Here is a 13,568-nt window from a genome sequence, read left to right as displayed (position 1 = left end):
TAAGATCTTTAAGTACAATTTTTTTTCCAGAAGTATATCACATTATTTCTAAGCCAACGTCTAAAATTATCTTTAGCTCTCATGGTGTTTTATTCCATGGTGTTTTATTCTCATGGTGTTTTATTCAAAAGTAGCATAATGTTTCATGATACATATTTACTGGTTTTCTAAAGACACCATAAACTTTCCTGTTTTTACATCAAGTTTATTAGAATGGGCTTTAAATATTTTGAACTACCTATAAGTAGCTACAGATATTACAACAGGATCTCTGTACTTTGTTTTTATTTTTTAAATGTATTTAGCTTTTACAGAAATTTTTGTTATACAGGTTTTGAAAATTTTTTCTATATTATAAGTAAATACAGAAGCTGAGACAATGAGAATTCACATGGCCACAGCAGTAGCTAAAGATTAAAAGAAAAAAGCCTCTAGTAGTATGTAATCCCTACCTTATACTTTTACTTTGTTGTATTTGTGTTTCTACACCATATTACTTTTGTGATTCAAGACATAACTCATAACTATTCATATCCCTGAAATTTTATAATTTGTCTTATGAAACAGTCTGTATAAAATGAGAACTTAAAACCATATGTCACAGAGACGCCTAGGTGGCTCAGTCGATTAAGCATTTGACTCTTGATTTCAGCTCAAGTCATGATCTGAGGGTTGTGCACTGGGCATGGGGCCTGCTTACGATTCTGTCTCCCTCTGCCCTTCTCCTGGCGTCTCTCTCTCTTTCATAAAAAAAGCCAACCCCCCCATCCCCAAAACCAAATGTTGCATAACATAGGAATGTTTGTATATGGTAATAATCCCAGACTGATCGGTCCTGAATATGAAACTGTTTATTGAGCTATACTCTTTGGATGTTTACAAGTACCTCAAACACACAATGTTCACACCAAAAATTCCTTCTTATGTCTTTATCAAGCCTGCTTCTCTTCAGTTATTGTGTGTGTGTGTGTGTATGTGTGTATGTGAGTACACAAGTGTGTGTTTTGGTACCACTGTCCAACCACTTAACACAGCTGCCCAAATTAGAAACCTAGAAGTCATTTTTGACTTCTTGCTTCTTGTAGATATAATGAACATCGCTGAGTCTGTCATTTGAACCTTTTAAACATCTTAAAAGTAGCCATTTCTCTTCATCTTTACATCTTCACGCCACCACCATAATTCAAGCCGTTGTCGTCCCTAAGACCTTATACCACTAGCCATTACCACTCTCTCTTAGTCACTTTCCACACTACACATCTGATCATGTTCCTGTCTCTCAACCCTACCCCCCCCCCCCCCCGTGGCTTGTCCTCCTCTTCACATGAACTCCAATCTCCTGAAGCTGATTTTTTTAGGTCATCTGGCTTCATTTGTGCCACCCTTCTTTCTCCCAGCAATTTCATTTTTTTTTTTAAATTGCTGCCTCTACCTAGAATACCATTTTCCTCTCTCATCCCTAGTTTGTTTGGCTGAACCTAATTCTCCCTTCATTCTGTAGGTCTTAGTTTAGACATCTATTCTTCAGGAAAGTCTTTTCCTGAATTGTAGATTAGCTGTATTTTTCCCTATAACTTCTTGTGCTTTGGCTATCATAGCCCTATCACACCCATCCTTCTTTTATTAATCTCAGTGGAGAGAGATACTATATAAGTTCTGATTGATTTACCTCCGTATTCTCAAACTTAATAGACTACCTGGCCCTCAGTAAGTGCTCAGTGAATATTTGTTGCTGAGTGAGTCTCAGGGAAAAATAGAAGTTCTAGTCCTTTTATTTCACTGACGGTTCCAAAGTAGTTTTCACAAGAACAGTAGTATTTAAAGCAGTGCTAGGAAAATAATAATTTTGATTAATTGTATTCTGCATATTCATCTTCTGGTTTCAATAAAATAGAACAGTGATTTTCATGTTTAAAAAATTTTAAATTCCAGCATCACTGAGCACTGTCCCGTTAATAGCAACTGCTCATTAACTCATGGTGGCAATAGTTGTCACTCAGAGAGGGTTTTCTAATATTAGGTATGGGTATTTGTAAAAGTCCCAACTTCATTCAGTTATACCTCTCATCCTATTAGAGGCACTAAAGAGAGTATGATTAACATTGTGGGTCCTGTTCTTATATATGTTTAAAAGTTAAGGGGTGGGTAAAATAATTTCATGGACTGAAACGTAAATTTAATATATGGAAAGTAAGTGCAATAGAAGCCTCTTCACTGATGAGTTTAACAAGTAGATGGTTAGTTGAAAAAGTTGGTTAAAGTGAGGAATCATAAAAAAAGATACATAGATGTATTAAACAATACACTTTAACTTAAAATACAGAAATGCATATTCATTCTCTAACCTGTTAATTTTGGGCAAAGCATTTTTAAGATATGGTTTCCTTGATTGGAGTTCTCCTTCATCTTTCTTATATGTACCACTTCTGCAAAGCATCATCTGTGATTTCCAGTTTCAGTTTCTTTAGAGTTAGAACATAAAGATCTTTGTGAACTAATCTGAGTGTAAAATTCTAGGTTTTTATGATTTTTCTCCAAGACTTTTTTTAGCATTTTCTTAAGCACTTTTATTGTCTCTCAAACTTATGACCCAGTTTTTGTAATATTTGTCTTTATGTATTCATAATCATCAGTTTATGTATGTACTTATAATTTAAATTTTAAAATAAAAAGAACAATTAGCATGAACAGAAACAAAAAGAGACTCTGGATAAGTATGTATTTTGGCTTTTATGTAGTAGGGAATAGGTTAGTAGCTTTGAGCACTCTGTATACTATGAATATTAGTATGTTTTATAGTAGGAATGGGGGGCTCATTTGTCCAGTGAATCAGTTAAGTTGGAATAGGTTAAGAGAGCTAATGCATATACACTCTAATTTCTAATAGTAAAGATTTGTACATGCCTAATCTTTCACCACCCACAGTAATGTAATTAAACTTTAGGATTTTTTAAAAAAGGATTAAGAAGTTTAGTTACATGTATCTTTAATTTTTAGAACACTGTGTTTGCTATAAAATTATATTTATATATTCTTTGAATAGAAGAAAGCAATTATATAATCCATATCTTACAGATTTGTTTGATAAGGTGGAATGAGATTAACCTAGGGATAAAGATATTTTACTGATTGGCACTGAAGATATTACATTATGTTGTTAAAATCAAGGAAATAATAAAGTTTTATGAACATATACTTAGCTCAATGTCATGTAGTATGTTAAACTAATGTAATAATAATTTTAATAATGTAATGTTATATGTTATATGTTATGTAATGCTTCATTTAATTCCCTTAAGATACATGTCTTTTCCCCATTTTATGGATGGGGAAATTGATTCAGAGTCTAAGTAACACATCATATGGCTGTAGTTTGAATTCAGATATCCATGTTTCTAATGTGTATAATGTGTATCATTGGTTTGTTTTTTTTTTTAAACTTATTACTGGGTGTGTGTCTGTTTTAGATGAAGAAAATAGTTTACATGTGGTAGTGAACTGTGGAGAAGCATTACTGAAGAATAACACTTACTGGCCTCTTGTCAGTGATTTTATTAATATCCTTTCTCATCAAAGTGTGGCTAAGAGATTTTTGGAGGACCATGGTTTGTTAGTTACATGGATGAACTTTGTATCTTTCTTTCAAGGTATGAATTTTACTTTTTTGGTTAATTTTTTTTAGTTTACAAAATGCATAATGCAAAACGATCAGATATACTAATTAAAAGATAGTAGCACATTATTTGGGTTACATGTGAAATGTTTCATTTTAATTAAGATTTGTAAGTACTTTAATCACGTGTTCATGAAGATATATTAGTCATGCAAAATATCAAATTATTAAAAAGGAAATGAGTGTAGTATTTTAGCACTTTAAATCATTAATCCAGAAATTTCTAATCTCAAGAAAGATTTAAAGCACTTTCATAAAATTTCAAGTAGCATCAATTAATTTTTGACTTTCTTGTTTAACATATTTAGTTATATAACAGATAATTCACAAAGTGTAAAAACTTCTGAAAAGACTGGATTATTTTATTTTAAATACTTTTATTTTTCTAGATATTGTGTCATTTATGCTGTTTGTGCGCATCAGAGTCTTTGGTGCTAGGAAGTATTTTACTTGATTTTAATTTGAATACTTGCTCCCATTTGGCAAGATTTATATCTGCTTTAATTTTTGCAAGGTATGAACTTAAACAAGCGAGAACTAAATGAGCATGTGGAATTTGAGTCTCAGACCTACTATGCTGCCTTTGCTGCTGAACTTGAGGCCTGTGCACAGCCAATGTGGGGGCTCTTATCCCATTGTAAAGTTAGGGTATGTTGAAAATATTTTTGTTAATTTCTGTCTTTACCTTTAAAAGAGTGATTTAAGAAAAAGATTTGTGAAAACATTGACTTGTTTACTCATATAATAATGGGCAATGTTTAATTGTGAATTCAGTTTTGTGACAGCTGACCTCAGACAGTAATTATTATTCTTAGGCAGTTTGGAGTTCATTATATTTGTCAGATCCTTGTAGTCTTCTCTTACCATGAATAGTGTTTGGAGCTTTATTAGAAGTCTCCACATTTATCTTTCTTGCTTCATTTTATCCATTATGTTAGTTAGTTGCCTGATGCTTTTTGTCTTTCAAGGAATGAGAATAGTTCTTAATAAAGTTTATATTTTTAAGATTCCAAGCACAATACACTTCATACAACTTCCAGTTGTCTACAGAAGGAATCTTAAGAGTAACATAGCAACAATATAAATTCTTATAATTGGTTAAGAAAATGATCACTTGTAATTGCATGTATTTGTGTCCGTATACAAATATATTTTTTTACTTTTGCATTTTAAAGTATTGGTTTGATGGGTAGTCTCCACAGTCCTTGGATGATCTAGAAAAATGAAATGCCCTGACTGAGGTTTTGCTATATGGATCTCATGAAGACCAGCTGCCAACTGTATTAATAAGGATGCTGGACAAGATTTTATAGTGGAAATATTTAGAAGTCTTGGATTTTGATCTTTTCTCTGCATTTTTCTACTTAAATTGCTTGGTCAACTCATTTAAAACTATTTGAATGTCTCCGTCTTTCTCCTTAGTTTTTTAGAAAACAAAGCAAAAGAAAATGGGACACTAAAGCCTGCCCTTCTTCACAGGGTTATTATGAGGTCCTCCTCCATATATACTTTAAATATATGAATTCCTTTAAGCAGATTCATATTTTCTCTCATGAGTTCGGCTATTCTCCAAATGCATGTGACTTACAACTTTGTTAGTCTAGCCAGGTTCAGATTTTCAACAGCTCTGGCTATTCATGTCTATCTCCTTAGAGGTACATTAATTTTCTCAAGCCCCTAATTAATGTATTAAATTCATCTTCCCCTACTGTGTCCTTTACATCATTTATGGTATCTGAAAATACGTAGTTATCTAATACAGAAACTTTCTCTCATGTGCCAGTTGCATTCAACCTGTAATCAGATACTATGAAATTTCGTTTCTGTTCTAGAAAGTCTTCCTCCCACTTCCTTCCTGTGTTTTAATTTATTTCTTTATATCTTTAAAATCTGGGTTGTTAAGATAATTTAACTGGTTTTCCTGCCTCTAGATTTTTTTCTACTCTAACCGGTCCAATACTTAAATTACTTTTCTAAGCTCTGTGAGTATCTCTCCTTTGCTTAAGAATCATTACAGTTCTCAACTGTCTACAGGGTAACATCTGTGTTTTCTATAGAGACATTTAAGATCCTCTATCATTTGTCCTTAACTTGTCTCTCATAATTCATCTTCCATCTCTACCCCTTTGTTTATCTATATCTTCACTGGATTAAATATTCATTCTTCAACATGTGGTGTCCTCCCTTGATTCCTGTGCTTTTGTTCAAACTAGTCCCTTTTTGTATGGTCTCTCATGCTTTCTGCCTAGTCTTATGTGAGAATTATCTGGGAAGCTTTAAAAATATATATGCCTAAGCTCCACTGTCAGAAATTTTGATTTCTTTGATGTGCAGAAGGACCTCGGCAGTGATTCTAATCAGAGTGAAGAACTACTTGTGTTAGCTCTTCAGAAATGCTACTCAGCTGATACGTAACCTGCTCATTTAAGTTCTTTCAGTCAAGTTTATGATTCTAGTTTCAATGTTTTCATAGTATTTTGTTTAATTTCTGCTGTAGCATTTATAAAAAATAAAAAACCCTGTCATATAATATGAGGTTCATTTGTTCATTCACTAAAAAAAGTATTTGTTGAATGCTATTCTTATGCCAGACACTATCTAGATACTTGGGTTTTGGGTGTTGAATTGAAGAGACACGGTTCTTGTTCTCATGGGGCAGTCTAATAAGGGAGACAGATGTTAAGTGGGTAAACACACAGATTTATTTTGTAAGTGCTCTATAGGAAAACAGGTTGCTGTGAGAGTAATGAGTGTGGGGACTGATTTGTCTTGTGCTCAAAACATAAATCAGGATTAAGGTTATAAATTTTAGACCCTTGGTAATGTAAATGATATTTATCACCAGGGGGTAAGATAAGATCAAAAAGGGAGAGAAGTGGACCCTCAAGAAAGAACTAACATTTTTTTTAATAAAATAATTTTTATTGGTGTTCAATTTACCAACATACAGAATAACACCCAGTGCTCATCCCGTCAAGTGTCCCCCTCAGTGCCCGTCACCCACTAACCCCCACCCCCCGCCCTCCTCCCCTTCCACCACCCCTAGTTCGTTTCCCAGAGTTAGGAGTCTTTAAAGAACTAACATTTTGACATCAGAGATAAGGATGCGGAGAAGAGCCTTAGGAACATAGTATCATATTAGTCAACAAAAGACAGTGATGCAGCAGGGAGGTTGATAGGATATTAATATGAAAAGATCAGTATTTGAAGAGGATTATTCTGACAACTGTGTTTAGGATGAATTTTGATTATGAAATTGGGGTTATGTTTATTTCTGATAATGAGAACTCATTGTTTCTAGATAATAGTTTAATTTTTAGCTTTGAAGGGCAAGATTGCAGTGTGTTATAGTTCCATTAGCCTAAGAAGTGAAGACAATAGAGAAAAACAAGTTTATGTTGTCCTGATAGAATTTGAAAGTAGTTTCTCAGTTAAGTAGTATTTATTTCCTAAAAGAAGACATTTTCTTGATGAGCACCTACATTCTGCCAGACGTTCTTTACACTATATTCTTCGCATCATATTCTTATCTGATCTTCATCTCTTATAAAGTAGATACTATCATCTCTTTCTTTCAGAAGTTAATAAGTTGCCCATGTTCACACAGCTATTAAGTAGAAGCTGAATTTGAAATCATTTGATTTCAGAACTTGTGCTCTTTCCCACTTTGCTGTAATTGTCTGTTAAAAGCAAGAATGTCTAGAACTTTTTACCAGTATTATTGTTGGGTTTTAGAAATTTAGGCTACATGAAAGACTATTAAAGTAAAAAAATTAGCTATTTTGTTGTTTCTATTCTCTAATTATCAAATACAAAACTAAAGGATTACTGATAAAAAAAACTTATGAGACAACTTACTTTCTTTGTATGATTGCCCTTAATGCTGTTGGTTCTTGAAAATGTTAAGGGCTAGATAAACAATTAATACTAGATTGATAACAGATATATTGAATAAAAGGATGGCACATTTCCAGAATCTTACTTTTTGCCTTCCTAACGGAACAGATAAGCTGTAAAATCTCCATCTAGTGGCAATGTTAGGTTACTGCAGACTACAGAAGTGTTTGGCCAAGACCCTTTGGAGCACTAAACTGCTTGTCACACATAGTGCTAGATAGACTACGACACAGAGCATTTTATGAACATTATTTCACCTGCTTCTTTCACAGTACTAGGAGGTAGATAGTACTATGTCCATTTTTACATATGGATAAACAAACTAAAAAGGTTATAAAACTAGTAGTAGTACCAACATGCACGCTGAATGTTTTTGGGTGGGTCTGTTAGTGGCGGGAGATGGGAGACCGATGATCTGCACATGATTATTAAATATGCTGTATTTAGGAATGTAATTAACTTGTCACCTTTTTAAAGGCCCTGATACATGCTTTTCAAATTTTTCTCCAGAAAGCTCGTATCAGTTTATACTTGTACCAAGAGGATGTTATGATACACATTTGCCCAAACCCTTGATAAATTGGGAAAACATTTGATTTTAAATGTTTTCTTTTTTTCTCTTTTTTTTTAATTTATTTTTATTTTTATTTATTTATGATAGTCACACAGAGAGAGAGAGAGAGGCAGAGACACAGGCAGAGGGAGAAGCAGGCTCCATGCACCGGGAGCCCGACGTGGGATTCGATCCCGGGTCTCCAGGATCGCGCCCTGGGCCAAAGGCAGGCGCCAAACCGCTGCGCCACCCAGGGATCCCTTTTTTTTTCTTTTTTAATTTATGATAGTCACACACACACACACACACACACACAGAGAGAGAGAGAGAGAGAGCGAGAGAGAGAGAGAGAGAGGCAGAGACACAGGCAGAGGGAGAAGCAGGCTCCATGCATCGGGAGCCCGATATGGGATTCGATCCTGGGTCTCCAGGATCGTGCCCTGGGCCAAAGGCAGGCGCCAAACTGCTGCGCCACCCAGGGATCCCCAGATTTTAAATGTTTTTTTTATCCATGACTTATCTGCCACATATTTTGGTTATGACACATTATTTATGGTAACTTAAAAGTGCCATTAATTTTTTTTCAGTAAGAAATAAGGAAACATAATCTGTAAAATATTATTTTTATAAAGATAAATTCATATAGGATAGATTAAAGCAGTGAGACTATTGGCAAAGAAACTAGGTAAGTGATATTTGGTCTGGAGGGTAGTAGAAATAAGAGTGGATTTACATGATAATATTAAGGAAGAATTAACAGGATAAGAGACTGAGCAGGGTAAAGGAGAAGGCAGCACTGGGAGACTTTTAGCTTTCTTGAAAGGCACTGAGTAATTTATATGTACAGCTAAAGATTTTAACCTATTTGACTTTGATGCTGCCTGTACTTTTATTATACATTAAGGCCCCAAAATGTCTATTTTTAAAAACTTTTAAAATTGAGATCAGATTTATACAACCTAAAAGTCTCTATTTTAACCATCTTAAAGTATACAGTACAGTTGTGTAGGATAGTCACAAAGCTGTGCAACTGGTACCACAGATTCCCCACTAATCACCCATCCTCTAAAGGAACCTCATATCTCCCAGTCCCAACTTCCTCTTATTCCTTGGAAACCACTGCTCTCCCATCTGTCTCTAATTTGCCTAATCGAGTCATTTCATGTAGATGGAATCATACAATATATATAGCCTTTTGTGTTTGTCATCTCTCAATTAGTGTAATGTTTTCATGGTTCAACTATGTTATGGCCTGTATCAGTACTTCATTTCTTTTCATAGCTGAATAGTAATCCATTGCATAGATATACCACATTCTACTTCTTCATTCATGGATTAATGTCATTTTTTAGTTACTATGGTTAATGCTGTTGTAAACATTTGCGTGTAAGTTTTTGTGTGAACATGTGTTTTTAATTCTCTTGGATATATGAGAGTAGAATTGTTTGGTCATATGGCAACTCTGTGTTTAACTTAAAGTGGCTGTACCATTTTACATTTCCACCAGCAATGTCTGAGAGTTCCAGTTTCTCCGCATCCTTGTCAACACGTTTTATTTTGTATTTAAGAAATTAGAGCCTTCGGAATAGGTGTGAAATGATATCTAATTGTGGCTTTGATTTGTACTTTCCTAATGATTGATAGTGTTGAGCATCTATCATGTGCTTGTTAGCTATTTGGAGATCTATAGAGAAATGTCTATTCAGATCCTTTGCCCGTTATTGTTACTAGTATTTTTTTGAAGAGAGGCTATCATGATTTATTGTGCCATTTAACTTAATAGTTGCCTATGTCACTGGATTCATTTCTCTATACAGCATTATCACTTTCTTTCAGAGTACGTTTAAGTGGCACACACTTATCCTTTCTTCTTCTTAGCTAAGCTAAGATATTCACAGGTTGCTTATAGGGCTTAAGTGTTCTGTGTTCCTTTTTTTTGTTTGTTTTTATTTTTTATTGTGCAAATATGCATAATGTAGAATTTAATTGTGGTTAGATGTGCGATTCATTGACATTAGATACATTTCTGTGTTGTGCAAACATCACTGCCATTCATCTCTAAGACATTTTTGTCATCTCCAAGGAAACTGTATGCATTAAATAGTTAATATTAAGGAACTTATAATATTTTTGGAATGTTTTCAAATGGAACTTGATATGCATCCCATAGAACTATTTCAGTTTTGATTCATTTTCAAGAATATTATATAAAACATAGCATGTTCTCATAATTTTCATAATTGTCACTGGTCATTACTATTGTGAAGAATTTCTTAAAATGGCAAGTGTGGTTATTTTGATAATATGTATTTACCATTAAATATATAATTTTTAGGTATTACACATAATTTTGAAGTTGAAAATATGCATATTTATATAGTGTAAAATTTGCATAACTTACTATTTTAGGAAACTCAAGAATACACCCGAAATGTTGTTAGATATTGTCTTGAAGCTCTTCAAGATTGGTTTGATGCTATTAACTTCGTAGATGAGGTATGTATATTTTTGACATATATACAGATACTTAGGAGAAAATCTCATTTAACACTGAAAATAATGAGTATCTTTTCATGGGGTATGGGAAAAAAGTCAGAATGAGCATAATACCATTAGGTTTCAAAAAGGAGAAGTGGTTTATCAGTTCTTTGATGTTTAGGAGATTCTAAAGCATACTAATCACACTTGCTTATTTCATAGGGAAGAGTATAATTTCTTTTTCTAAGTGTATATGTCTCCATATTTCTCAGGAGTAAAAATTAGTTTCATTTGGAGAGGTAAAAGTAACAGTGTAAATGTGAATGGGATAGGGGAGATTAATGGAAAAGATGTTACAGCTTCATTAATTGATCAGTTTCCTCTTGTGGGCTTGAACAAAGGTGATTCCTATTAATAATGAGCTGAGAAGAGTTGGCACAGAACATAGTCTGTATAAATTAAACAAGGGTTTGCTTGTAATTAGCCAAGTTTCCAACCAGAAGTGCCTTTTACTCCACTTATGAAGCAGGTTCAGAATATGCCATTTGCATAAGGAAGACCATGTTTCAGACATCTCCAGCTCCCCTATCTGATTTCTGAATCCTGGGGAGATGGAACTCCTGCTGTCCTTTTTTATTTTTTTAAGTTTTTAAGATTAATTAATTATTTTTAGTGAGGTGGGGGAATTTTTCTTTCTTTTTCTTTGCCTTTCTTTTTTTTTTTTTTTTAAATTTATTTATGATAGTCACACACACACACAGAGAGAGAGAGAGAGGCAGAGACACAGGCAGAGGGAGAAGCAGGCTCCATGCACCGGGAACCCGACGTGGGATTCGATCCCGGGTCTCCAGGATCGCGCCCTGGGGCCAAAGGCAGGCGCCAAACCGCTGCGCCACCCAGGGATCCCTTCTTTGCCTTTCTTATAAAATTTTTTTTGATACAATCACAAACTTAGTGAAAAGCTAGAAGTGGAGTACAAAGAACTTTATTTTCTTGAACTGTTTGACTTGATGCCTTTTACTCCCAAATACTTTGGTATGTATTTCCTACAAACAAGGACATTGTCTTATACAACCAGATACAACTACAAAAATTAGGAGGTTAACATTAATATATTATTACTGCCCAGTCCTTAGAATTCCTTCATGTTTTACAGATTGTCCAGTGTTGTCTTTTATAGCAAAAGGATCCTATTCTGAATCCCATGTTACATTTAGTCATCATGTCCTTAGTCTTCTTCTGGAACAGTTTCTCATTCTGAAGAGTACAGCTAGCTCAGTTATGTTGTAGAATATCCCTCGGTCTGGATTTATCTCATGGTTAGATTCAGATTATGCCTCTGTACTTTCAACTTGCTTTACTCCTTTGCCCCCTCTAGGGTTAGTCACTCAGCTGGAGCTTCTCTTATACCAGTTCTCATTGGTATTTGAAACTTATGGAGGTATTATTGAAATGGTAGCATCACTAAGACAACACTTATATAAACTTGACTGTCACGCTCTATTCTTTGTGTGATGTGGTATGTGTGTGTATGTATGTATGTTTGGGAGATGGAGTAGGGAGGGATGTTCTGAGATGAAGAGAGTTGTGAGCTAGGCAGATACCACAAAGGTGTCTCATAGAGTTAGAATAGAAGCAGGGACTACCACTGAAATCTAGGCACTAAATGTTGAGGGCCTGAGCTAAGGTTACTTACGGGCAGTGTGGAAATAGAGGAGGAGGTAGATTTAAGAGATATCTAGAAAATCACCCAGAAGGAGAAGAGTAGAAAGCTGAGAATGGCATCTGACAACCACCAGTATGTATGGAAGCAGTAGAAGAAGAGTTTGACAAGTGGCTAATCTGTGACATTAGAAAAGGAGGGGTTATGGAATGTAACACTGCAGAAGAGTGTGAGTTTAGGAAATGCTAAAGCCTTGAAAGACAAGATAAGAGTCCATGACTTTGTAGTTAATAGCACTATGTTGGGTACCGTGTTAAAGATAATCCTCACAGCTATCCTGCTTATTATCCCTACTTTATAAGTCAGGCATTTGGGTGCAGAGAGTTTAACTTGCTCACAGTTTATAACTAGAGGTGGCAGGGTCAGGGTTTGAGTTCATGAAAATCTAGCTTTTAGGAGCCTACTCTTTTTTTGTTGTTAAGATTTTAAAATTTTTATTTATTTGAGAGAGAGAAACCAAGCATGAGAGAGAGAACTAGTGAGCACGATCAGGAGGGAGGGGCAGAGGAAGCAGCAGACTCCCCCCTAAGCAGGGAGCCTGATGCTGGACTTGATCTCAGGACCCTGGGATCCTGACCACAGCTGAAGGCAGATGCTTAACTGGCTGAGCTATCCAGGCACCCAGGAATCTATACTCTTAACCACTGTTCTTAATGCCTTTGGCACAAATTGATGGAGATCCTTTTTTTTTTTTTTTTTAGATTTTATTTATTTATTTGATAGAGCACAAGCAGGAAGGGCAGCAGGAAGAGGGAGAGGCAGAAGCAGGTTTCCTATTGAGCAGGGAGTCCCATGTGGGGCTTGATCCCAGGACCCTGGGATCATGACTTGAGCTGAAGGCAGATAGATGCTTAACCAACTGAGCCACTCAGGTACCCGAGGGAGAGTCTTATTTAGCTAGTTAGTATAAAATATGTTGCTCAAATGATTATGGTAATGGGAGCAAACTTATTTTTATTTTTAATTGTAAAATAAAAGTAACAGAATTTACCATCAACTGGGGGTGCTTGGGTGGTTCATTTGGTTGAGTGTCTGTTTTCGGCTCAGGTCATGATCCCAGAGTCCTAGAATTGGGGATCCGCATTGGGCTCCCTGCTTCTGCTGGAAGCCTGCTTCTCTCTCTCCCTCACCCTCTGCCTGCTGCTCCCCTGCTTGTGCTCTGTCAAATAAATAAATGAAATCTTAAAAAAAGGGCACCCCCGGTGGCGCAGCAGTTTAGCGCGGCCTGCAGCCCGGGATCTAAT

General features: G+C 35.2%; 1 protein-coding gene across 1 annotated transcript in view; it reads left to right on the top strand.

Annotated features, from left to right (window-relative positions):
• UBR3 (ubiquitin protein ligase E3 component n-recognin 3) overlaps nucleotides 1-13,568 on the top strand; it is a 234,038-nt gene that overhangs the window by 71,904 nt on the left and 148,566 nt on the right. The window contains exons 9-11 of the mRNA XM_055308033.1: nucleotides 3,468-3,647; nucleotides 4,188-4,321; nucleotides 10,533-10,619. Coding sequence (XP_055164008.1) covers nucleotides 3,468-3,647; nucleotides 4,188-4,321; nucleotides 10,533-10,619 — 401 coding nt within the window. The remainder of the gene's footprint in view (nucleotides 1-3,467; nucleotides 3,648-4,187; nucleotides 4,322-10,532; nucleotides 10,620-13,568) is intronic.

Source organism: Nyctereutes procyonoides, unplaced genomic scaffold, assembly GCF_905146905.1.
Source record: "Nyctereutes procyonoides isolate TBG_1078 unplaced genomic scaffold, NYPRO_anot_genome, whole genome shotgun sequence".
Classification (NCBI taxonomy): domain Eukaryota; kingdom Metazoa; phylum Chordata; class Mammalia; order Carnivora; family Canidae; genus Nyctereutes; species Nyctereutes procyonoides.
Note: the sequence above shows the minus strand (reverse complement) of the source record. Positions and strands in the feature narration are given on the sequence as shown.